Source organism: Macaca nemestrina, chromosome 5 (genome assembly GCF_043159975.1).
Source record: "Macaca nemestrina isolate mMacNem1 chromosome 5, mMacNem.hap1, whole genome shotgun sequence".
Lineage (NCBI taxonomy): Eukaryota > Metazoa > Chordata > Mammalia > Primates > Cercopithecidae > Macaca > Macaca nemestrina.
The window spans coordinates 127,261,445-127,288,919 of NC_092129.1; the positions used below are offsets into that span (position 1 = coordinate 127,261,445).

The following is a 27,475-nucleotide window of genomic DNA, read 5'->3' on the forward strand; positions in this document are numbered from 1 at the left end:
ATAAAAAAAATTCAAACTCATATAAATGGTGTTTTAAAATCAAGTGAATATTTGTAAATGAGTTATAAAATAGAACTTAGTAACCAGGGTATGTTAAACAGTTTGTCATCAAGTACTCTGGCCAGTGTTTTTAAAGTTCTGTCTTATATCAAAACAGAGATCTCCGGATCCATATGATGGCCAAACCACAAATTTGCAGTGATGGCATTGATTGTTGCGGTAATAAGACCCTTTTCTCCACGGCCAGTGTCTTATTACTTATTGCCAGTGTCTTATTACCAGTGAGTTAGTCTCCTTCCAACAATCCAGGCCTACCCTCCACTCTGGGCAAGTTGGGTTACAGAAAGAAGTGTAAGTATAGAAGGGAAACTTCGTTTACAGTCTGTATACAGTAACTACAATTAGATATAGTATTTCAAAAATCACTTCTGCTTTCATGCATGGGAAATAACAACTTTGACAGTGTTATTATCAAACATAAAGACATGATATATGAGAGGCAGCACAGTTGAGTGGAAAGAAAATTATACTGGGAGCTTTGAGACTTCTTGCCCTACTTCAGAATGATGTTGGGAACATGATTGTTTTGACATGGGAAGACCAGGAGGGTGGTCACAAAAGGCATTGACCTGAACAAAGAATAACTAATCCATATTTATTATGTTTATCTTAGGAAACTAGGAAATGCTATCGAATAAAATGACTTTTGTTTCTTTATCCGGAATATTGGTCCCCCAGTTTATAACTCACAGATCCATTTGGGTAGCTTGGGTCTATTTTATTAATTTAAGAAATGAATACTTGTAGACATTAGTGGATCATGACTCAAATGTCTTGCCTGCATTTACAGTAGAAGAGGTTGGCCATATGCTTCTTATTTTGGTCACTCTTGATACATGCAGGCATTTCATCCAATAGAGGGCAGTACAGAGGTCCTTAGTACACAAAGGTAATGCTGAATAAAGAAGTACAGGAAATTATACACAAGACCAAATTAGTTTCAAGGCTTCTGGACTTAAGAAGTTTTGTGAATATGGTGTCAGTCTATTTTAGCTTTGGCAGCCAAGACAGGGTATTGGGTAGAAAAAAAAAAAAAACTGGATGTTCAATTTTCCAGAGATTTCCTGTGTTTATTATTGTAAGACTGTGATTTATTAAAACTGTCTTACTTCTTCAAGCAGACCAAGATTTCCTCTGTGCTACTGAGGCTAAGATATATGGGGTTTGTACAAGGAGTCTGTGAATGAGACTCGGTTACTGTACCCAGGCTACAGTGCTATTCATAGCTGGCTAGAGCGTTTTCACCCAGGGTTGTCAGGAAGAGCTCTAGTCTCATTTTTTCTCATTACTGAATTTACGAATGTATTGCCTTTAAGAGGAGTTACTGCTCAAATTGAGTTTTGAGTCTGAAACCACATTATTTACATTTTTATAGTAATCGATGGCATGTGTTGAAGAAATTGCATGCTCTATGTTTCTTTCCTGTTGTATGCCTGCATGCAGAAGGTAATACCATCAGTTATGTCTAATCCAGCTACTGGAGATTGTAGACAAATAGCTTCTGATATTATCCACTCATTTTGAAGAGAAATGAATATTGTCCTGGGTGATAGAGCTGGCGGTAGGGCAAAGAAAGCAAAGAATCCTTCAGAAATATTTTTAAAAAATTATTTAGCAATCTATATTAGAGAGAAGGAAAAATGGGGGCTTATAAGTCCCTGAGTTTAAGTCTGTTTCCTAGCAAAATTTAGGATAGTTGATTAAACAGAGCATTTATGAACATGAGATGTACTCGGAAATCTTATGGATGTACCAATAATAAGACATACCAAACTGACCTCACTTGTTTGCTGATAGTATTTCTGGAGTATTTCAAAAATATCCTTGACTATCTTGTTGATATTGCTGTGAGCAAGATATGAAATTTTACCAAAACTGGCATTTTCCAAATGTTAGTATTTATCAGTGAAACTTTTTTTTTGTCATGGGCAAAACTTTGTGTAGAACTTCAATATATGATATAGACAAGAAAGTTACCATAAAAGATTTGTTGAGGTCCCTTCCAGACTGTAGGAGAGGTCTTATCAATGTGATCATCCGTTATAAGTTTTTATGAAAGGTTCAATCGTTATTTTTGCGTTCTTTTTCTTTAGGAGGCTCCCTCCTAAATTGCAGTCACTTTAGGTTCAAGGCCACAAAATTGGGATTCATCTCTGAATACAAACATAATTAGTCTTCCTTTATTGAAGTAGGGTCAGAAGGCTTAGAATGTGCTAATTTGGCCCCCTTCAAGCCAACCTTTTTGATCCCCAAACTTGTTGATTTCTAACATCTCCTGAGAAGTTTTGGTAATTATAGATTCCTGGATCTGGCAGGAGAACAGATTCAGAATCTGTACCAATATGACCAAGAAATCTGTATTTTTAAAAAGTACCTCAAATAATGCTGTTGACAGATTCAATTTGAGAGATATTGGGCTAGATGATAAAATATGCTGCAAAACTGTTCAGCCTGAAGATAAGTTCTCTCTAGGAGCTCTGCCTTTGATATTCTGATACACGCAATCTTTAGCAGTGACTAAGATGAAGATATAGAAGATAGAAGATATGGAAGATATAGAAGATAGAAGATATGAAAGATATGTTTATCAAGGAGGTGTAGAGAAAATGCTTTGCAGTCAGATAGACTTGGGTCCCTGCCTGGCTTTTGCACTCACTAACTGGGTGATCTTTGTTTCTAATATCATGATGTAGTTCTGTTGATGTTAGACTTCAGTAAGGTTGGGAATCAACAAGGTTGGCTTGAGGGAGGCCAAACCAGTGAACTCTAGGCCCTCTGCTCCTCCTTCAATAAGGAAAGCCTAATTTTATTTTTATTCAGAGGTGAATCCGCATTTTATGGGCCTGAAGTGATTGCAATTTGGAAAGGAGTCTCTTATTAGGTTGTTAAAAATGTATAAAAGGATACCACATAAAGAATTAAATACCTATAGGTTTAACATGTAACTCAGCATAAAGTAAATGTGATTTTACCATTATTACCATCATTATTAACAATAAAATTTTAGAAGAATTAGTGGGAAAAAATCACAATTCAAAGTGGATTGAATTAAATGTGAATTCGAATTAGAATAAAGGGCTAACACAAAGGGAGAGAAATGTCAGTTCAATTCAACAATCATTTATTAAATCTTATTTCATGCAAAGTATTTAAAGAGCTAATGATTTAATAATGGAAAGTGATGCATGAATCAAAATTTATACAGAATATGATAAGAGCAATGATAGATATATACAAAGCAAGTTAGGAAATATAGAGACATCTAAGTCAAGTTGGTTATTGAGAATGTCATGTAAGAGAAATTTTTGAGTTGAATATTGGAAAAATGAAATCAATTAACTGAATAAAAAAGGGAAAATGATTTTTAGGTGGAAGGAATAATGCAAAGGATCAGAGACATGAAATAGCAGGCATAATGCTGCAAATATTTTGCTATCATCCAAGGCAAGCTGGGAGCACTTCAATAAGAGTGAGGTGAGCTGTTAAGAAAAAATAGGGGTCTGGAGTCCTCAAGACCTTCAAGGCCTTAGCTGAAAATTATTCTGGAATCTCAGTAGTGAGGAGACAATAACAGAGTTCCAGCTGGGGTGAGGATAACCTTAATATAAGGCTTTCCTTGGTTGTATATTGGTCATGGATGTCAGATCCAAGGCGACATCCATTTCTTAGAGCCCAATAAGTTGGGATAAGTGTGACCTGACCACAGTACTCTGGACCATAATAATGCTCATTGTAAAGCACAGCAAAAAATCTGTTTTGTAGGGTCTCTGTGGGTTACACAGGAATCTACTCCAAAACTTCTACTCCTTAACCCAGGGAAGAGTTGCAGACTTTTCTAAACTGTGCATATAAAGCACTGGAGGAAATTACTGAATGTGCAGATTTCCAGTTTACAGTCTCAGAGATTTTTGGTTCACTGGGGCCAGTATGGAATATAGAAATAAGCATTTAAAAAGTCGTTCCAGATCATTCTGACTAGGCAGTCCTCAGGCCAGTGTTTGGAAGCACAGCCCTAAGCACACTGGACCCTTCAGTAAATGCCGTATACTGAGTCAGTTCCACTAGGTGGAAATGGGTTTTCTAAGAGATTTCCAGCTTTGAGTCTCAGTAACTCTGGCTTAGCTAACAAGATAAAGGACCTTAATTATTTCAGTTAGGTGTAACTAAAATAAAATTTGGAGCCCCATGCTATCCTTTCATATATGAGGGCATGCTCAAAATGTCAAAATAATTAAGTCATTGCAATCTTCACTCATGCTTCATTTGGAATATTTGGAGGGAACGAATTTCATATCCTACCATAGGACTTTAAAAATCCCCCTTTTCAAATACTTTATACCCCAGCTCTGTTTTAGAGCCTAAACATTTAGAGGATCTCTAAATGATCCTTTTTTTCATTATGCCTCTAAGGCCCTCTAGAATCCTTTAGTTTTCTGATTCCATATACCAGTGGGTGTCGCATGGACCAGCAGAGACCAAGTCTGTGGACTGAAGTAAGGGAAAGACTTATGCTAACAGTGGCAGAGCTGTCTTTGAATGATGATGAGGTCATGGAAGTTGCTGGGGTTAGGAGGAGCCTTTAAATACTGTTCCTCAATTCTTACTCTGATCATTTTTTGTACTTCTATAACAGATAATAATTACTATTACTATTACTATTAATAGTAGTGTAATTAACATGAATTGCACTACTCAAAAACCCATCCTATTATAGTTTATTCCTCTTTTCCTCTTTTTGGTTATTTTACTGCCTCTGAAAGTGCTGTAAAGTTTAGCCTTGTTGCATCTGTCTAGGTCCTTCATCACAAACACCGGAACCAGGAAATATGAAATTGTCCAAGGTACAATCATTAGATATGTCTCAGGTTCTTTTGTCTTCAAGGATCGTGTTTCTGGCAAAATGCAAAGTTTGAGCTAGTCTCTGGGGTCATTCAGTTTTGAGAGTAATTTACTACTGTCTATGCCCCATTACTCCAAATGAGGCAACTGCTTGTGCTCTTGCTCATTGATATGTCTGGATGGTTCAGGGCCACCTGTCTCTGGGTGAGATCTGGAAATCACTAGGAGACATGGCCAGCCACTCGTAGGGAACTGTAGATGCTGACTACATCAATTTGGAAGACCCTCTTTAAAAAAAACAAAGACTATAAATGCCAAATACAACATTATATAGGAAAATAAATATTAATTTTAAATGAGAAAAAAGAACTTATGAAATAAGAAAATTTTTAAAGTTAACACATATTACAAATATCTCAAAACTAAGAAAAATAAAATTTATTTTAAAAATTTAAGTGAGCATCTGAGGTTATTTCATAATACTCTTTTTCTCTTATTTTTTGACTATACGTTCTTGGTTCACCTCTTTCTAAGGTCGACACTGTGATGTTTTCTATGGAGAATATAGACAGATAATTGAGTCTTTTCTCTAGCACTGTCAATAAAACTTTTATTTATAGATTAGAAAAATGTCTTTCAGTTTAATATTTCATTATTGGTAATGTTGTCTTAAGATGTATCGAATACTTTGTTATATGTAACTATACGCAGATATAGTCTTTATTTTAGAAGAATTACTCCAGTTTTGTACACTTCACATGGAGGATTTTTCATATATTCTATTTTTGTAAATTTTATGCAATTAAAAATAGAAACATATGCACAGTATAATTGTTATATAGAATATATTTTTGATAGGTGAAAATTTCCATTTGATTTCACATTGATGAAAACAGATTTAGTTCCTTACAACAGTATGTATGTAATGTTTGGAAGAATTTTGCACAAACTAGCCTCTAACTGTATACATTTCGAATTTTGTTTCTCTTAAGTATTTACATACTTCTGGTGCCAGTTAGTGTAGGACATTAACATGGTGAATATGCACTCTTGCTCAACTCTACAGTGAGTTTTAATATGAGGTAAAATTGTGTACTATATCTTATATGATATACTGGATTTTATATATTTTCAGTGTATGAGAATATTTACACCATCATTCTGAAAGAGTGCAGCAATTGTGAGCTCTTCCAACTGACAGAGTCTGACCTGGATTTATACATAAAAAATATAATATAGGAACCTAAGGAATTAAATGGTATTCCAATTGCCATGTGTTACTTGAAGACCATTGCAGGAGAACGGCTCTATATATCCCAGCAATACTCTGTATAATTCCCCTTTTTTCTTCTCATCTCACACCATTTCACTGCTATAGAGCAGTCAAAGCATCTTGCCAGTAAAGCCTCCCTTTCAAATCCCAGGCTGTCCTTCCCCAACACCATGACTATTTAGATTATTTAGATTTTCTGGCTATACCTTCCTTGTTTTCCTAGGACTTCTCAACTAGCTTCTTACCTAGTATACTATTACAAAGTATAAAATCTGTCTTGTTAGAGAGCAAGGTAGGGAAACAATTTGAGCCCTTTAGCAGATAGGTGGAGTGGAGACAGAGACAATGGCTGAGGCTCACTCACTGATGATGCTTGACTCAGTCATATCAACTTGACCAGGCCAGGGAAAAGGGTACAAAATGTAGAGTCCTATATTTAGGTTACAAGATCTAGTTGTAAGAGAGATGGTCAAGTTATATAATTTTGTAGATATCATTACTGTAAAGATAGAGTATCTTTGCATTTTTTTCTCACATGAATTTCAGATCCTCCTCTGAACTCTTCCGTCACTTAACAACAGGGCTAACTTAAACTTTTAATATTTCCCACCCCATCACACAGTTAAATTTTCTCACTTTCAGCAGAGCTACAAAAGCACATTGAATAATTTCTATGGTAATACAGAACCACCCAAAACATTATCCTCTTCTGTAGTTTGCAAACTTGTAGTGGACTAATCTCTCATTACATTAAAATAGTAAACATAGAAGCAACATGTATCATAAATGGGTATGAGAGAATTACATATAAAAAGTGTATTACAAATGCAGCTCTGGAATTTAGAGACCTGTACATGGAGTAGCTTTGTAATTGCATTTGTTCAGGGCTGGCGCAGTGGGGAGTTAATCGCTGATTAAAATATAAATGAATAGGAGTCAATTCTTGTCAAAAATTGAATAGGAACTCTCAGTTCCTTATGTATTTCATCTAAAGTAAATATTTATTTCACTTTATTGAACATCCCATATTGCATGTTATCAGTTGGAACTGAGTAAAATTTACTCAGTGAAAGTTCTATTTTCTCTGTCATTTTGAAGAGAAGTAAAGGGTGATAGGTATTTTTATCTTTAATTTTGTGGGACTTGAAAATGAAAGAATTGTATATTTGGAAAAATGTTAAAAATTAATTCCTATAAAACATTTCACCGTATAAATTTTTGGACTATTTTAATAAATAGTATGCTTTAAGTTTAGGGTTATTAAATGTTTTTCTTTTGCAATACACTAAAAAGTAATAATTTACCATACAAATATATGAGTATATATAAATAATTTTGCTCTATAAGTAGTTTTCAATAGTTTCAAATGCTATGAATAATTTTACTCTTATAAAACAGGCCCCTGAGTTATTTACATTTGGCCTAGATAAGGTGCGGCTTAAATATTTGTCATAATCATACCTTGGTTTGTTAAGAAATATGCTTCTTATCTGTGCTGCATAGAATTTCAGATCACATGATAGTTGATTATTTTGTATTTTGGTATATATTTATATATCATATGTACACATGCATGCACATATAAACACATATATCTTCTCTCACTAGCCTATATATTCTATCCATGTAAGGACTGCATCTGCTTCATTTTTCTATGCCATGATGTTAGATATGTAGTAACTGTATAAATATTAAAATGGAGCAGTATTCAAATATTGAGATGAATTTTAAAAATCAATTATGAGGTCTCATATTTTAAAAATTGGTGAACTTTTGTATACCCCCAATTGTAAGTTAGAGGCATACCTTAGAGAGATTGTGGGTTCAGTTCCAGACCACTACAAAAAAACAAATATTGCAACATAGCTAGTCATACAAATTTTTAAGCTTCTCAATGAATATAAAAGTTATGCTTGTAAAATATGGTAGTCTATTAGGTGTACAGTAGCATTACATCTAAATAAATAATGTACACACCTTAATTAAAAATACTTTATTATTAAAAAGTTGCTAACAATCATCTGAGCCTTCAGCAAGTCATAATCTTTTTGCTGGTGGAGAATCTTGCTTTTCTGTTGGTGACTGCTGACTGATCGGGGTGGTAGTGGCAGTTTCTTAAAATAATACAAGTTTGCTGTATCAATCGATTCTTTCTTTCATGAAAAATTTATCTCTAGCACGTGATGCTGTTTGATAGTATTTTACTCTGTATAGAACTTCTTTCAAAATTAGTCAGTCCTCTTAAATCCTGCTGTTTCTTTCACAACTAAGTTTATGTAATATTTAAACCCTTTATGTTCACAGCATCTTCACCACGAGGAGATTTTATCTCAAGAAACCATTTTCTTTGCTTATCCCTTAGAAGCAGCTCCTCATTTGTTCAGGTTTGATCATGAGATTGCAGCTGTTCAGTTACATTTTTAGGTTGTACTTCTAATTCTAGTTCTCTTGCTATTTCCACCACATCTGCAATTATATCCTCTACTGAAGTCTTGACCCCCTCAAAGTCATCCATGAAGATTGGAATAAACTTCCAAACTCCTGTTAATGTTTCTGTTTTAACCTCCTCTCATGAATCATAAATGTTCTTAATGGCATGTACAATGGTGAATTTTAACAGAAGGTTTTCTATCTACTTTGCCCACATCCATTAGAGGAATCACTGTCTATGGTAGCTCTAGTCTTACAAAATGTATTTCTTAAATAAGAAGTCATGAAAGTAAATCTCCTTGATCCATGGGCAGCAAAATGGATGTTGTGTAGGACATGAAAGCAACATAAATCTTGTACCTCTCTATCAGAGCTCTTGGGTGACTAGGTGCATTGCCAATGAGCAGTAATATTTTGAAAGAATCCTTTTTCCTGACCAGTAGTTCTCAACAGTGGACTTAAAATGTTCAGTAAATCATACTATACACAAATGTGCTGTCCTCTAGATTTTGTCTTTCTATTTCTAGAGCATAGGCAGAGTAGATTCAGCATCATTCTTAAGATTCTTAGAAGTTTTGGAATGGTCAGTGAGCATTGGCTTCAGCTTAAAGACATCACCTGCATTAATCCTTGACAAGAGAGTTAGCCTATCCTGATAAGCTTTGAAGCTAGCCGTTGACTTCTGTCCAGCTATGACAGAACAACATCTTCTAATAGAACATCTTCTAATAGAAGAAGATGCCATGTTTTGTCTGCATCGAAAATCTGTTGTTTGGTGTTGCTACCTTAATTAATAATCTTATCTAGACCTTCTGAATAACTTGCTGCAGCTACTTCAACAGCAATTGCTGCTTCACTTTGCCCTTTTATATTACAGAGATTGCCTCTTTCTTTAAACTTCTGTGCTAGCTTCAAACTTTTTTTTCTGCAGCTTCCTCACCAGTCTCAGCCTTTATAATATCGAAGAGCGTCAGGCCTCTCCCTGGATTAGGCTTTGGCTTAGGGGAATGTTGTGACTGGTTTGATCTTCTGCACTCAAACTTTCTCCATTTCAGCAATAAGGCTGTTTCACGTATTATCTGTGTGTAAACCGGAATAGCACTTTTAATTCTCTTCTGACTTTTTCTTTGCATTTAAAACTTTTCTCACTGTTTGGCATAAGAGGCCTGGTTTTTCACCTATCTGGGCTTTCAACATTCCTTTCTCACTCCACTTAATCATTTTAGCTTTTGATTTAAAGTGAGAGATATGTGAGTCTTCCTTTCACTTGAACATTACAGGCCATTTTAAGGTTAATAGGCTTAATTTCAATATTGTTGTGTCTCAGGGAATGGGGAGTCCTGAGGAGAGGGAGAGAGGTGGGGAATGCCCAGTTGATAGATCAGTTGAACACACACAGCCTTTACTTATTAAATTTGTCATCTTATATGGGTGTGGTTCATGGTGCCACAAAATAATGACAATAGTAACATCAAAGATCAGTGATCACAGATCACCATAACAGATATAATAATGATCAACCAGTTTTAAATATTGTGAGACTTACCAAAATGTGACACAGAGATACCAAGTGAGCACATTCTGTTGGAAAAATGATGCCAATAGAACTTGATCATCTCAGAGCTCCCACAAGCCTTCAGTTTGTAAAAAACACAGTACCTGTGAAATACAATAAAGCAAAGCTGAATAAAGCTAGGTCTGCTGTAGCCTATTTACAAAAAACAGTTGACATTTCCAACATGATTCTCTTTCAGAAGTTTTTGAGAAACTGTTTCGTTGTTTATCACTGCATTCTCATATGCATTATCTTGAAATTCCACTAATCTCAGGGAATTTGAGTGAGCTGAGGACACTAACAACACTTAAACTGTATTTCAGCCATTGCCATTGTCTGGAGAACATATTGAAAGCCTAAATATTTAGAACACATTATAGTATTCAGGTAATTACAACATGGTAGGATGTCTAAATGTGTATAGCATGAACTATCCTAGTTTAATTACATCATGATAGAGTTAGTAGCAAATAAAATCTCTAAGCTTGTTAGGCTATAATTCTCATGATACTTTGCATATCTTGAAAACTCTTGCAAAGTGTTACACAAACATTGTGATGATTTGGATCTATATCAAAATGTGCATGCTTAAAACAATTCTTAACCATGGTAGGCCTATTTTTTTGGGGGGGGGTAGAGATATATAGATATTGCCATTTCCAGACTGTGTGCTGATGATGGCAAAACTTGTTACTAACCAAATCATGAGGATTTTTATCACCTTAAATTTGAAAAATCACTGCAAAATCTGAAAAACGTTTGTTAAATAAAACCAGATGTAGAAGGGTTTTTTTGAAATGTCAAAACAGTAATGTAAATGAATTGTTAGTTTCATTGTTTATAGTTAAACTTTAGACATTAAAACAACATTAAGATTGAAATATAACATAAACTCCCCAAGAGAAAAAAAAATTAAAGCAAGGACTTTGTACCTTTAATTGGAACCTGCCCTTTTTTATTCATTGTAATAAAATGATATTCTATCAGGATTTCCTAAAACTCTTTACTTACTTGCCTTTACTGACTAAATTAAGACAGAATACTGTTATTTTCTTGAATGGCCCCAATATATTGTGAGAAATATTTTAAATGTAAAAGTAGAGCTTTTTGGATTCTACTTTCTATATTTATCATAATTTTATTAAGATACCTTCAGTGATTATCAAAATTTAGTTTTCATGATCTGGGAATTTCATTATCATCTCTGTTCATTTTCCATTTTTTCTTTATTTCTTTATTTATTGTACTTTAAGTTCTGGGGTACATGTGCAGAATGTGCAGGTTTGTTACATAGGTATACATGTGCCATGGTGGTTTGCTGCACCCATCAACCAGTCATCCACATTAGGTATTTCTCTTAATGCTATCCCTCCCCCCAACCTCCACCCTCCGACAGGCCCCAGTGTGTGATGTTCCCTTCCCTGTGTCCATGTGTTCTCATTGTTTAGCTCCCACTTATGAGTTAGAACATGCAGTATTTGGTTTTCTTGATCTATTGATTGAAACATCTATTAAAAAAATATTGTTTGCTTCATTATATAAGCTTCCTCACACTGTCTCAAGATTTTTGTTAAATTATGTGCTGGATGAATTAAATATAGACCAATATTACCTATATTTATTGTAGATTAAAATTTGTTTATTTGCCCATTATCATACTTTATGATATACTTCCAATCTCTGTCCAAATCTGTATTTGGTTAGGAACATGCTCTTTATTAACTTTTGTTATCACGAAAATACATATGTCTCTAATAAATATTTATACATACTATGTTTACTTAGGCTTAAGCATTGATAATTTGATTAACATTATTCTTTAGTTGTTTTACATTTTATTACAATTTCCTAAAACTTTGCTTTTCTTTCTGCTTATTATTAGGATTAAGTTTGCTTATTTTCTTTTTGTAATGTGTGTGTGCATGCATGTTTGTGTATGCATGTTAGAAAAACAGAAACAGAGAGCTCACACTCTAAACAGCATCAAGCACAAAAGCTAAATTCATGGATATGCAATCAAGAACTCTGTTTAAATATGTACAAACTATTGACAAAGGAAGGCTATAAAATGGTGAGAATTACAATTTTGAGTAAAGTGCTCCTCTGTGTTATTAGCCAGTGTGTCCTCTTCATTTTTCTTTAGTTCTATTCCCAGTACCATTTTTTTCTACCACAGAACTTGTCACAAGCTGGATTCTCACAATTACCTGAGAGTTGGCCTCTCTTCTATCTAGACTATCCTGTGCACCTCCCCCAAATTAATTGTTCTATAATACTACAATTTTTTTTTATACTTTAAGTTCTATGGTACATGTGCACAACGTGCAGGTTTATTACATATGTATACATGTGCCATGTTGGTGTGCTGCACCCATTAACTCGTCATTTACATTAAGTATATCTCCTAATGCTATCCCTCCCCACTCCCCCTCCCCACGACAGGCCCCAGTGTGTGATGTTCTCCTTCCTGTGTCCAAGTGTTCTCATTGTTCAGTTCCCACCTATGAGAGAGAACATGCGGTGTTTGGTTTTTGTCCTTGAGATAGTTTGCTGAGAATGATGGTTTCCAACTTCATCCATGTCCCTACAAAGGACATGAACTCATCCTTTTTTATGGTGGCAGAGTTATTCCATAGTGTATATGTGCCACATTTTCTTAATCCAGTCTATCATTGATGGACATTTGGGTTGGTTCCAAGTCTTTGCTATTGTGAATAGTGCCGCAATAAACATGCGTGTGCATGTGTCTTTATAGCAGCATGATTTATAATACTTTGGATATATACCCAGTAAAGGGATAGCTGGGTCAAATGGTATTTGTAGTTCTAGATCCTTGAGGAATCGCCACACTGTCTTCCACAATGGCTGAACTAGTTTACAGTCCCAGCAACAGTGTAAAAGTGTTCCTCTTTCTCCACATCCTCTCCAGCTTTTTTCTGTTGTTTCCTGACTTTTTAATGATCGCCATTCTAACTGGTGTGAGATGGTATCTCATTGTGGTTTTGATTTGCATTTCTCTGATGGCCAGTGATGATGAGCATTTCTTCATGTGTCTGTTGGCTGCATAAATGTCTTCTTTTGAGAAGTGTCTGTTCCTATATTTCACCCACTTTTTGATGGAGTCATTTTTTTTTCCTTGTAAATTTGTTTGAGGTCTTTGTAGATTCTGGATATTAGCCCTTTGTCAGATGAGTAGATTGCAAATATTTTCTCTCATTCTGTAGGTTGTCTGTTCACTCCGATGGTAGTTTCTTTTGCTGTGCAGAAGCTCTTTAGTTTAATTAGATCTCATTTGTCAATTTTGGCTTTTGTTGCCATTGCTTTTGGTGTTTTAGACATGAAGTCCTTGTCCATGCCTATGTCCTGAATGGTATTACCTAGGTTTTCTTCTAGGGTTTTCATGGTTTTAGGTCTGACATTTAAGTCTTTAATCCATCTTGAATTAATTTTTGTATAAGGTGTAAGGAAGGGATCCAGCTTCAGCTTTCTACATATGGCTAGTCAGTTTTCCTAGCACCATTTATTAAATAGGGAATCCTTTCCCCATTTCTTGTTTTTGTCAGGTTTGTAAAAGATCAGATGGTTGTAAATGTGTTGTATTCTTTCTGAGGGCTCTGTTCTGTTCCTTTGGTTTGTATCTCTGTTTTGGTACCAGTACCATGCTGTTTTGGTTACTGTAGCCTTGTAGTATAATTTGAAGTCAGGTAGTGTGATGCCTCCAGCTTTTGTTCTTTTGGCTTAGGACTGTCTTGGCAATGCAGGCTCTTTTTTGGTTCCATATGAACTTTAAAGTAATTTTTTCCAATTCTGTGAAGAAAGTCATTGGTGGCTTGATGGGGATGGCATTGAATCTATAAATCACCTTGGGCAGTATGGCCATTTTCATGATATTGATTCTTCCTATCCATGAGTATGGAATGTTCTTCCATTTGTTTGTGTCCTCTTTTATTTTGTTGAGCAGTGGTTTGTAGTTCTCCTTTAAGAGGTCCTTTACATCCCTTGTAAGTTGGATTCCTAGGTATTTTATTCCCTTTGAAGCAATTGTGAATGGGAGTTCACTCATGATTTGGCTCTCTGTTTGTCTGTTATTGGTGTACAAGAATGCTTGTGATTTTTGCACATTGATTTTATATCCTGAGACTTTACTGAAGTTGCCTATCAGCTTAAGGAGAGTTTGCACTGATATGATGGAGTTTTCTAAATATACAATCATCTCATCTGCAAACAGGGACAATTTGACTTTCTTTTTTCCTAATCGAATACCCTTTATTTCTTTCTCCTGCCTGGTTTCCCTGGCCAGAACTTCCAACACTATGTTGAATAGGAGTGGTGAGAGAGGGCATCCCTGTCTTGTGCCAGTTTTCAAAGGGAATGTTTACAGTTTTTGCCCATTCGGTGTGATATTGGCTGTGGGTTTGTCATAAATAGCTCTTATTATTTTGAGATCCGTTCCATCAATACCTAATTTACTGAGTTTTTAGCATGAAGGGCTGTTGAATTTAGTCAAAGGCCTTTTCTACATCTATTGAGATAATCATGTGGTTTTCGTCTTTGGTTCTGTTTATATGCTGGATTACACTTATTGATTTGCATGTGTTGAACCAGCCTTGCCTCCCAGGGATGAAGCCCACTTGATCATGGTGGATAAGCTTTTTGATGTGCTGCTGGATTCAGTTTGCCAGTATTTTATTGAGGATTTTTGCATTGATGTTCATCAGGGATATTGGTCTAACATTCTCTTTTTTTGTTGTGTCTCTGCCAGGCTTTGGTATCAGGATGATGTTGGCCTCATAAAATGAGTTAGGGAGGATTCCCTCTTTTTCTATTGATTGGAATAGTTTCAGAAGGAATGGTACCAGCTCCTCCTTGTACCTCTAATAGAATTCTGCTGTGAATCCATGTAGTCCTGGACTTTTTTTGGTTGGTAGGCTATTAATTATTGCCTCAGTTTCAGAGCCTGTTATTGGTCTATTCAGGGATTCAACTTCTTCCTGGTTTAATCTTGGGAGGGTGTATGTGTCCAGAAATTTATCCATTTCTTCTAGATTTTCTAGTTTATTTGTGTAGAGGTGTTTATAGTATTCTCTGATGGTAGTTTATATTTCGGTGGGATAGGTGGTGATATCCCCTTTATTATTTTTTACTGCTTCTTTTTTTTCATTTGTTTCTTATCTCTTTTCTTCTTTATTAGTCTTACCAGCAGTCTATCAATTTTTTTTGATCTTTTCAAAAAACCAGCTCCTGGATTCTTTGATTTTTTGATGGCTTTTTTGTGTCTCTATCTCCTTCAGTTCTGCTCTGATCTTAGTTATTTCTTGCCTTCTGCTAGTTTTGAATGTGTTTGCTCTTGCTTCTCTAGTTCTTTTAATTGTGATGTTAGGGTGTCAATTTTAAATCTTTCCTGCTTTCTCTTGTGGGCATTTAGTGCTATAAATTTCCCCCTATACATTGCTTTAAATGTGTCCCAGAGATTCTGGTATGTTGTGTCTTTGTTCTCATTGGTTTCAAAGAACATCTTTATTTCTGCCTTCATTTTGTTATGTACCCTTTAGTCCAGTCTTCTCCTTTCTCAACACCCATTCTCCGTGACTTTCTATTGCCTTCAAGATAAATCAGAATGTTTGTACTAAATGTGAACCTACCTCAAAGACACATCAAAGTGTGTGGTTTCCTCTTCATTTGTAAGCTCATCCCCAATTGTTCACTAATAATCTTCTCTAGCCAAATAATATGTTACCACTTATGCAACTGTCCATCTTTCTTTTTCAACCCTATTGATTTTTCAGTTTTCCAGCTTTTACAGCTGTAAAATGAATTACCTGAGAACTTAGTGGTGTAAGTAAACATTTGTTATGCTTACTAATTCTGTGGGCCAGGATTTTAAGAGGACATGGGGGACAGGTTGTCTCTGGTCTTCAGTGTCTAGGGCCTCAGCTGGATGACTCAAATGCTGGAGGCAAAAGTCGTCTGGAGGCTACTTCAATCACAAATTTAGGGGTTACACTGACTATTGGCTGGGGGCCTCAGTTCCTCTTCACATGGGTTCTGCATGAGAGTCTCCTTATGTGGCCTCTTTGCGTAGGCTAATTTGGGCTTTCTTACAGGATGTTGGCTGATTTCCCTACAGTGGCTTTCCCCAAAAGAGAAAGCCATATGGAAGCTGTATCCTTTTTTATAACCTGGCTTCAGAAGTCATATAGTATGATTTCCACTACACTTTAAGAGTTGGAGGAATCACAGCCTACCCAGCTTCAAGGAAAAGAGTAAATAACGTCTACCTCTTTGTGAAAAGTAGTGAGATCCCAGAAGAACATATAGGACCAGAAATATTGACGTGACCATTTTTTGTTGGAACAATGCCACAGTCAAGGACTGTAGTTTGTATCGCATGTGCTCTTTCAAACTCTCCCAGACTATAATAGACCATACCAACCTTTATTCATTCTGAACTCTAAAATCTGTGATCTCATTTACAACCAGTATATTTCTTTGAATTGTTAACCTTCCATGTGTATCTGTTTTGTCTCCCCAACTATACTACTAACTACTTCAGCACAATAACCTCATTTTCCCACAGGAAAGTAAGGTCTGTGTTTTTATTTTCCACAGGACCTAGCACAGAGCTTTGGACATAGTAGGGGCTCAATAAACAGCTAGATTAAAGTCAGAGAGATTTAGAATGAAATGAGAGATATCACTTTTATGCATTATAAGTGAATGTGGTAGATAGTGTTTGGAAAAGATGGGAATGGGTGAGGCAGGGGATAGTGGATACAATATTATAGAAATAAGCGAGAAAGGATCACCTGGTAAACACAAATAAATGTGTTTATGAATGAAACATGAAAGCTTAAATGTAATAAGGCATGATGCCAGTCAAAGGAAGGTACTTTTTTGTATCTTATTTAATTTCAAATTTATACGTATTTTAAAACTCATTTAAGTAATCTGAATTATACTAATTGAAAGCATTAAATTTAACTCTGCTGGCATTTGAGAGTTGACCAGATGAATGTATCAATAAGGGTAAATATCATAACATGTATTGTTATATTTAAAATTATAATATTTGTCAAATGTGTTTAGCTATATTTTAAAAGCATTTTTTGTTTGGATTTATTTGCTTTTAATTTTTTAATTTAAAAATAATGCATTCTGATAATAGCAAGCCAAGTTATATAAAGAAAACCCAAAAGGCTTTTTCTGCATTTCTATATTGAGGATTCCAGTTTTGGTTTGGTATGTTTTCACAGCTTTTTCCATGTTCATTTTGTATACTTTCCACTGCTTATATGTTATTCTTCATATTTATTGTTCATGCCATAATTTATTATTTTTAAATATGCCAGGTTCATGGTTATGTCAATGGTAATTTCTCTGTGTGATGATTATGGGATCTGATTAATAGTTGTTGTTTTAAGAAGCTAATTCTTAGACTTTGTGGCAAACTGGTAAATTTGATATTTTAATTCAAAGTTGAGCTTTTTAGAGATACAGAAAACAAAGTGTTGACAGGGTAGGTTAAATTTTTCAGGTGAAAACTCTATCTACTGTATTAATTTGTTCACATATGAGAACATGTGGTAATACTATGATAGTGCTACATAAAGCTTTATAACTATTACTAACTAAAACACCAATGCTCACCAAATAACTTTCTGGGATCTCAGCCTTGTTAAACTGTTCTAAAGAATATGTGTAATTTACATTTTACTAACCATTGTAAAATTTCATACACTGAAAATTATTTGGACATAAAATTTTCATATGGATGGTAAATGAATAGCATATTGTCTTTCCAACTCTCCCCAATCTCAGAAATATTTCAGCCTTGGACCATGAAATGAAAGGAAGGGAATAAAGATTGGTCAAGTGAAAATAGTAAAGTTCTGAATTCCTATCTATAATAACTCATTTTGCCAGATCCCATTCTGTAAAACAGTTAAACTCATCTCTACTTATTATACATCTATGAGACTGAGAACTAATTTTCTTTACATTCACTGGCATAATTTTTTTTATTTCAGATATTAATTTAAAGACTCTGCCTATGTAAATATAACCTACCTGAAACTAAAATGATTCTTGGTAACATACTCAAAGTCACACATTTACATGTAACTATTATGTATTTAAGATGGCTGATCACACTGAAGTAATGAAAGGCATTCATCAATATCCAGGAGTTCGCTATCCCGTCCTTACTCCTAATCTTCAGGGTTTACACCGTGCTGTAAGTGAGCTACTTATATTTCTAAAATTGATCTGCCTCTTATTGTTTTAAAGATATTTATAAAGTTAAAGTTGTATCATGTGTAACTCACCTGTAATATAAATACTATGCTAATGTACTAACATGAAGACATAGAGCTCCATGTCCTCATAGCATTGCTGGGGACTAAAGTGGTCTATATAGCTGGCTCTTCCAGCTTCACTGTTCAAAAGTCAAAACACAAAAGTAAAATTCTGCATTTTTGTGAAATTTTTTAGAAGTGTATTTTGTGCTTCTTCTTAAGTAATATAGAACACTATTTAAGCATTTTTCAATGTAATTTGTATAGTTATTATTACTGTTGAATTTGGTAATTATTTTTGTCAACCTTTGTTGATCAGCTTTTTGTGTCTTATTTTCTCTCTCTGGGTGAAAACTAATTGTCATGTTATCTGGCTGTAGTTACTTTCCCTGTTTGTCTTCTGGTTTCTTTTGATCCTCTGTGATTTAAAAATTTATATAATTTAAATAAAGCTTTAATAATTATATATATGAGATGATCCTCTTCATTTTTAAGGTGTTATCCTTATATGGGCTTATTGCATAGGTTTTACAGCAGCTATTTCTGATATTAATGAATATTAATGAAAAATATTCATTATGTGAAACTGTATTATGTAAAGTTGAGGTTGTGGGGTATTAATCATATACTGTATTTTGTTAGAACCATGTATTTTTCCCTTGGGTTTGATTTGATAAAATTTTTATTGCATTGTTTAAAAAGTCATTTACAAAATTGTAAATATTGGTGTCATCTACTAATCCTAACAAAGTAAGAACGTATCTTACTTTGAAGAAGGTACTGAAAGGACACTCTCATGTTAACTCAGAGGGGCAAGCACTGGAGTGGAACTAATCTTGACTTGGAAGTCAAGCAATTCTGTGCTCAAAATGTGACTCCAGAACTTTTACTCCCTGTGTGATATCATGCCAAGTATTTACCTTTTTGTGCTACAGCTGTTTCATCTATAAAATGTGCATAACAACACTTAGTTTACACAGCTGTTTGTAGATGACAAAAAGCACATCCATAGTACTAAAAACAAAACAGACAAATAGTAGATGTTCACTAACAGGGTTTTTATTTTAGAAATTGGAAATTTATTTTGGATACAGGCATAGAAGCCAATATTTTTTAAATGTTTGAGGAAAGATGAAAAGATAGCTTTTAGGTTTTTCTCTCCCCATGTATTTATTTTATTTTATTTTATTTTATTTTATTGTATTTTATTTTATTTTATTTTATTTTATTTTATTTTATTTTATTTTATTTTAGAGATGGAGTTTGGCTCTGTCACCAGGTTGGAGTGCAGTGGCGTGATCTCGGCTCACTGCATCCTCCACCTCCCAGGTTCAAGCGATTCTCCTGCCTCAGCCTCCCAAGTAGTTGGGACTACAGATGTATGCCACCATACCCAGCTAATTTTTGTATATTTAGTAGAGACGGGGTTTCACCATGTTGGCCAGGATGGTTTTGATCTCTTGACCTTGTGATCTGCCTGCCTTGGCCTCCCAAAGTGCTGGGATTACAGGCATCAGTCACCGTGCCCAGCCTCCCACCATGTATTAACAGGGGATTAGCAAGAGGGGAGAACGTAGGCAAAGTGCTAGAAATACATTAACGGAAGATCTTAAACATCTAGCTAAACGACTAAGAGGCTTGACATTTGAAAAATAAGTCACTGGAGAGCCTGGAGGAAGGAATAAAATGGACAAAAAGTACAAAAAGGAAATTGATTAGATTAATATTTTGGATTTAAAGACTGGCAAAAGGATCAAAGCATTAGGTACAAAAGAGTATGGCTGTAGAAATCAGGATACAAAAAAATAAAAGCTAGATTAGGAGATCAAAGAAAAACTGGGGGCAAAATCTAAATGATGAGTTGGAAAAATATTTTTCTGTTGGATTGTAAGAAGAGAAGAAAAACAAAGTATTTAATATCTTCCATTTTAATAATTGGTTTGAAAATATTTTTTCATGGAGGATAAGGGTTTTATTGGGGTGCTAGTATTTTCCATAATTGGGGTTACAGTATTTCTGAAGATAATACATAATTTATAAAAGGCATAATTAAATAGAACATCCTCATTGTGTTTTTGTGGCTTATAGACTTAGGAATATTGCAGTTTGTGGATTATTCTGTTACTATAAAACGTTTTTACATTTTGAAAGAGTATATGTGTCAAGATGAGAAGAATCCAATTTTAAATTCTAAGGCAAATATTAAAGAATACATGTATGCCTTCATAAAGTAGTTAATCTTTCTTCTACCACTACCATTCACATTTTTGAAATTATTAGCTTTGGCTTTAAATTATGTTTTTCAGGTTGCTGCTGGAGCTACTGAGATATCAGTTTTTGGAGCTGCATCTGAATCCTTTAGCAAGAAGAATATTAACTGTTCCATTGAAGAAAGTATGGGAAAGTTTGAGGAGGTTGTTAAGTCTGCAAGACACATGAATATTCCAGCACGAGGGTACTTATGAAATCCCACAAATTCTGTTTTGTTAATGTTTATTGTTAAAGCTTACTCATAAATTATCTAGAGATTCTTATATCATTTATAAAAATATACATAGAATATCGTATTTCTACTTTAATCAGGGCAATCACTATATAGTTACATCTCATTAACATCATTGATGATTATTAGTGAGTATCTAGCTTGTGGAATGTGTAATGCAATTGAAATCAGAGGAACTAGCATGCAAATCTGGCATTATTAACTATTTTATTAACACTCTGTCACCCAAATGCAGCCCTCTCATCTCAGCCTACATGTGCTGGTAAGTTGGTATAAACTCACAACATCTTTTGGAAAAGAATTATATAATGTGGTTTTCAAATTTTTTTAAAAAACATGACTTTTTCTTCAAAGAGTATTTTATGTAGAACTTCAATAGAATACAGCAGACATAAAATTGAGCTGCTCTAGGGAATCATTTTACCCATTCTTTCTCCCCCTCAGTGGCTGACTTCTCTACTTCCTCTGGGTGATCCCAAAGCACCTCCAATAGCATCTTGCAGAACACCGTTTAAAAATACTTGATAAATTGCTTATAGAAGATAAATATAAACTTTCAGTTCTCTACTATTTTCTACTATATATGATTTCTGTAAATTTAGGGGTATCAGAGATATCAATCCTTTTCTCCTCGCCTTGCCTTTTTCTTGTAGAAACTTATCGGCTGTTCATTCTAAGAGCTGTTGATTACAGGACATGGAAAAGAAAAACTGACCCAAATCTAACTTCCACAAACCTAATTTTCTCTCTCAGGAGTTCAGAAATGGAATATCAAACATAGTTACTTGTATTGAAAAATTATGTGATTTTTGTCACTGAGTTCGCTATTTTGGGGTTCCTAGGATGGAGCCTCATGGAAATCAGTGACAGGACAGAGTAGTAGAAAGAGGAAATGGAAAAAGGAGGCTCCTAGCGTGATGAGAGATATAGAGGGAGGAAGGAGAGAGGGAAAAATCTGCCTTGGTGCTTGACTACTTCCAGGACCAATAGTTGCCTCAAGTATTATAACCAGGCCTATGTGCTGTGAAACCTGTAATGCATTTTTGTGTGTGTTTGTTACTTAAGGAAGAATGTTTCTAAGACATTAGCTATTTTTTTCTATTAATTTCATACATATGGAGATATGATGAACACACATCTTAACAAGTTAACATGTATAGAGATTGGTAATAGAAGGTTGAAAGCTGGGGATGGATTTGGGTGCAGGCTGTACTTCCCTTAGTTGAGGTGAGCAAAGTTCATAGTAGCAGGCAAGATTCATCAGTTAATGAGAACGACAAGTGAGTCAATTTTGGCTGAGAGTATTATTGAAATGATTGGAATTTCAACCAAGGTGTTTTGGGGAAGCAATTAAAGTTAGACTATAGCTAGTAAAATATTTTGTTGGTTTGTTTTCTATTTATAATTTATTTTTCCTGTCCTCCATAGTAAGTCTACATGACTTTCTAAAATTTGAAATTACTTTTGTAATTAAGATAAATACATATCATGTAAGGACTATATGAGAAAAATATAAAATCCAAGATAATGTATTTCCAAAGACATAAAATAAAGGATATCTATTTTTCAGGCAAAAGTTACATAACCACAATCAAAAAGGAGAGATATGCTATCGGTTTCTCAATTCAAATATAAATAAGTTGTCTCAATTTTTTTAAAATAAAGAGAAAGATGAAGACCCTATTCTAGTTCACTGTGTGTTTAAAGTGTGGAGTACAAACTTTAAAATAAAGCAATTCTCACTGGACAGTTAAAAAGCATGTGACTATAAGAAGTAAAGTGCTTATGTGGCTTGCTCTTCAAAAATAGGAACAGTTTTTGTAGTGTTGAAAGATGGATGCAAATATAAGTTGTAGGAAGTAACTTTTTGTCATCTTAGCTTTCTCTTGTAAAATGGAATAGTTAATATAATTGGGCTAATAAAAATCTCAAACCCTCTTAATACTCATTGTTTGACAAATAATATTGCCTCATCAGAAAAATGACAACTTCTAATCGTGCTGTGGCTTAAAAAGCTTTCCAGGTTTGATGAACAAGAAGTGACCCATGGTCAAACCAAATGAGTAGGGTACAGTGGGGACTTTAGTGTAGAATTATACTATAGATACATGTATGTTTTCCAATGGGGATTTTGTTCCTTTGGAGTACAATTCCTGAATTTTCTGAACACTATCATTTTCAGAAATATGCCTTTCCATATTTGAGTTCAGTAGCTATTTGTGTAGTTGAAAATATCTTCTTCCTCCCCACAATTTATACAAAGTTGAAATAAGATTTTATTTTTACTGGCAATCTCGATTTTAGGTATTCACCATTGTAAGTCATAAGCCATTAGTACCTATTTAAGGAAAGGAGCCATGCTCAACTATTTGAAACTGCAGTAGATGCTTCAGCATGTCTTGCGTGGCAACAGCTGCATCAACATATACTTGATAATCATCCAGAAAATTTACGTCGTCAGTTGTCAGCTTTAAAGGCCATAAAGCAGTACACATTTTATAAAAGCTCACTAAAACTATTTCAGTATTTTTATAAAAGCTCAAAAAACTATTTAGTATTTTTGTAAAATACTAAACTTTCATATAGTCCAAATAGTAGCTTTTATTACAGTTATGAAGGCTATTGTTAAATTCCGCCACACACGCACTGAAACACACACACACAACACATGCATATGTACACATTTTTAACACATGCTGAGAACTGTACATAACATCTGGGGCACATTGTGAAAAGATACTACGCCAAATCAGTGACATAAAATGCAGAGTCAGCTAACTACTGGCACGTATACATTATATGTGAATGCAAAATGAAATATCTGCAGTATGGATTTTATTATTTAAGGTGCAGTCCATGTGACTTTATTTTAAATCTAGATAATTTTTCTAATAACTGTCTAAATTTTAAAAGGTTAAGAAGGCAAAGAAAAATAAAAGCCTATGACAAATGTGATTATTTTCCTTTTATCAATGGTATTTATTGAAATACATATCTATTGGCTTGCTAGGATCCTTTTAAAATTGAAATTCTTCAAGATAGGAAGTAGTGCGTTAATATATAAGATGTTCGGAATTTATTACTTTTTGTCTAAAGTGATTATCAGCTTCTGTTTATTGAAATGACATTAATCACATGCTCACTCTTTGTGAGAGTGTTAATTTGAAAAGAAAATTCTCAGTAAGTTGCCATTATTAATTTCATAGTTAAAATGATTATAAATAGAAAGTATAAAATTACAAGGTCAGCAGGTTTGTATATTAAAGCATAAACCATGAAAGTTTCTTTACATAATCACATCTTATACTTCTCATATAAAGTGGCCTGGAATCATCTGATTTGTGATTAACCTTCTGAAAGTTTATACTGAAAGTTCAAAGAAGAGTATATTTAACAATTTTCGTAGGAGCCACACAAAATTATTAATTCATCGTTTTAACGATTATAAAATTTTAAAGTGAATTGTAACGGGCTGAATTTTTTTTCAACTAATATAGACAAGCATTGATTACTTTTAGATACAGAAAAACAAAGACAATTGTCAGGTGTGATAATGTCATATTTTAGTCATAATTTATTAATAAAATGAGCTTGGTATTTAGGAGGAGGTAAGGAGTCAGATTTTCCTAGAACTGTAATTAATCTAGGGTTTTCATTTTATCCATCTCTTCAGCTACTATTTTTCTTACTATTGACTTTCTTCTTATCCAAAACCAGTGAAAATTTAATTTGGTCTTAAATGCTTCCAAAAGGGATTGCATTACATATAATCATGAAGAATTTCTTTGATGAAAGATCCTCAATGTAAGGAACTTCTTATTTTTTTATTTCTTATTCCTTCCTATTATTTTTTTTTTAACTGGTTCAGCTCTATATGATTCTCGTCCTTTAAAATGGCAATCTTCCCAAGTGCCATGAAGTCAGGGCACAGTATTCTCCTTTAAAACACTATTTTTTCCCTTTGAGAGATAATTTATAACTAAACACATTTATTCAAAAACTTGCAACCTACTTGCTGAGTTGGCCAAATCATCTAGGTCACATTGCATTGAGTCTGTGTTTCCTGTTCTCCTTGTCTAATGTAGAATCTCAGTATGGACTCAGATCCTGACCCGAAGATAGCAGTGTTACTGAGTAAGATAATGAGTCTCCTTACTTAGGGCTCCATTTTTAAGTACACTGTGACTAGTAGCCAGCATTTCTTATGACAGAGCATCAAATCCCTTCCATTGGATGATCTGCCTCCATGGTACACTTGCATTTATAGCATCATATTCTTGTAAGTGGGCAGCAAGAAGCTGCCCGCAGAAGTTCCTTTCCAAATTCTATTGTTCAATTGAGGCCTAGGTCTGGAAGAATGATTCAATCATTATGTACCACCAAAATATGGTACATAAAACTCTAAAAATAAGACATATGTTAAAGCTATTTTCTTTCATACATATGGTTTGTTTAAGGGTTTATACTTTTAAGCTTTATATATTATTTTGGCACTGCTGTGTGCCAGAATAGCACATACCCAGCAGCAGTTAATATTTGTAAGCTGGGTTTGTGCAGTTGTGTCTAAATAGCTTTCATTTAGACATTTTGAGGTAAGAATGTGTTTAATCATTTCTCATGAAATTAGCATTAATGCTTTTTTGTCATTAAATATTCTCTTACTAGAGTATACCTTGCCATACCTGGGCAAGAAGTAGAATTGTAATTTATGCAAATAATTTCAAGAAAGTTAATGGTGTCCCTAAGGTGTGAAATTAATTCAGCACAGATAGTGGTTGAATGGTATATGTTCATAGTCCATACAGTCACTTACAATAATTTAAAATTATTGTTTACATGCTTTTTCTTTCATTATATATGATGTCAATGTGAAACAAGCATGTAACAAAGTGAATTTAATAAATATGAAAAGAGAGTTATGCAACATATGAAATAGAAAAATGAACATTTAGAAGGTTTTATCATGAGATTAACTTTGCTATGAATTCCTTAAAAGCATTTCCAAATTTACTTTTATTTAGAAACACTATTCATATGAAATGAGAACACAAAGCATACCTGGAAGAAGTACTCTGAATAAAGTTCGGAAATACTAAGCATTCGATAAATTTGTATTTAATCGTATTCAATTTTTTCAATATAATTCAGTAGAAAACATACTTAATCTTAGGCCTTCCTCAATTAATTCAAAATTGAATCAAAAACTTATTTTAAAAATGTAGGTAGGGATTGAAATGGGTCAAGCTCAGAGCTCTACCTTGGAAATATCTAATCAGAGTCTCCCAAAGCATTACTCAACAAGTTGAGTAGGGTTACATTAAAATTAAAACAGTAGTGGAGGTAAAGGTAAGGGGAGAATTCATGGTTCAAAAATTTGCAGACACCTGGATTAAACATGGTTATCCTTGTTAACCAGGCCCTCCAAATATAGAACTTCTTTAAACTAGGGCTGGAAGATGGCTGTGTTGGACTGAGTTTCTCAAACTTACTGATCTTTGGAATGCCTTTTCCACCCATCATTTTATGTGGTCAGTCCTCTGAAATTCTCACTTCTACACTCATCAATCAACTGTACAGACAACCTAGAAGCTAAATATTTTGAGTGGATAGATCAAAAAAAAAAAGTGGCAATTAAAGTTTTAGCACTAGATCAAAGAGGCAAAATTAGTTTCATTTCTAGTAACTGAATTTAACATTGATGCTTTTTTATTGTTTTTAAAAGCAGACATGCTATTGAAGTTTATAAAATAAAATACGTGGGAGCTATGAAACGAAATGTCTTTCATATTTAACATAAGAGAACAAACTGCACAGTGATGTAGGTTTCAGGTCTCAGAGATTTAAGTGGATCATTAACAATTTGAGAGCTTGGCTAGTTAGAGACAGAGTCAAAAGCCGGGAAATACAGAACGCTGAGAAAAGTCTCTGGACATTGGTTTAATTTGGTGAATAAAATAACATTTTGTACATAATCAGGCTATTTAAAAGAGAGACTATTTTACAAATCTCTTCTGAAGAACAAACAATATAAGTCATCATAAAATGGAACCTGAAATATTACCCGAAGTGTCTGGCCCAGATCATTGGGAACATACTCAGATTTTGAGTTGGGTTTAGCTTGAGGGCTTGGGGAGCAGGGAGTCTGCCATGCAGGTCCCATTTAGTACAGTAGTCCCCCTTGTCTGCAGGAGATGTATTCCAAGACCCCCAGTGGAGGCTTGAAAATGTGGATAGTATTATACCAAACCCTATATATACTGTTTTTATCCTTTACATACATATGTATAATAAAGTTTAATCTGCAGATGTAGCCTCTCCAGTAATTTTTGTATGTTTGAGTCCAAACCTATTCCTGAATCTGTGTAAATACCCTTTGCCTGCAGTAATGGCTTGGGGTCACCAGTTTCAGGAGATCCCTTGCTGAAGTCTTACAGGTTCAATGCTTTCTGGTACAACACATGGTCCTCAGTCAGAACATGTTTTCTGTTCATGTTTTCCACACACAAATTTAATGTCTTTCC

The 27,475-nt window shown here is 34.3% G+C and overlaps 1 protein-coding gene across 3 annotated transcripts in view; it reads left to right on the top strand.

The window, feature by feature from the left end:
• LOC105479546 (3-hydroxy-3-methylglutaryl-CoA lyase like 1) overlaps nt 1-27,475 on the top strand; it is a 159,392-nt gene that overhangs the window by 46,211 nt on the left and 85,706 nt on the right. For all 3 annotated transcript variants that reach the window (XM_011737548.2, XM_011737549.3, XM_011737550.3), the window contains 2 exons: nt 18,295-18,390; nt 20,758-20,906. In XM_011737548.2, coding sequence (XP_011735850.2) covers nt 18,295-18,390; nt 20,758-20,906 — 245 coding nt within the window. The remainder of the gene's footprint in view (nt 1-18,294; nt 18,391-20,757; nt 20,907-27,475) is intronic.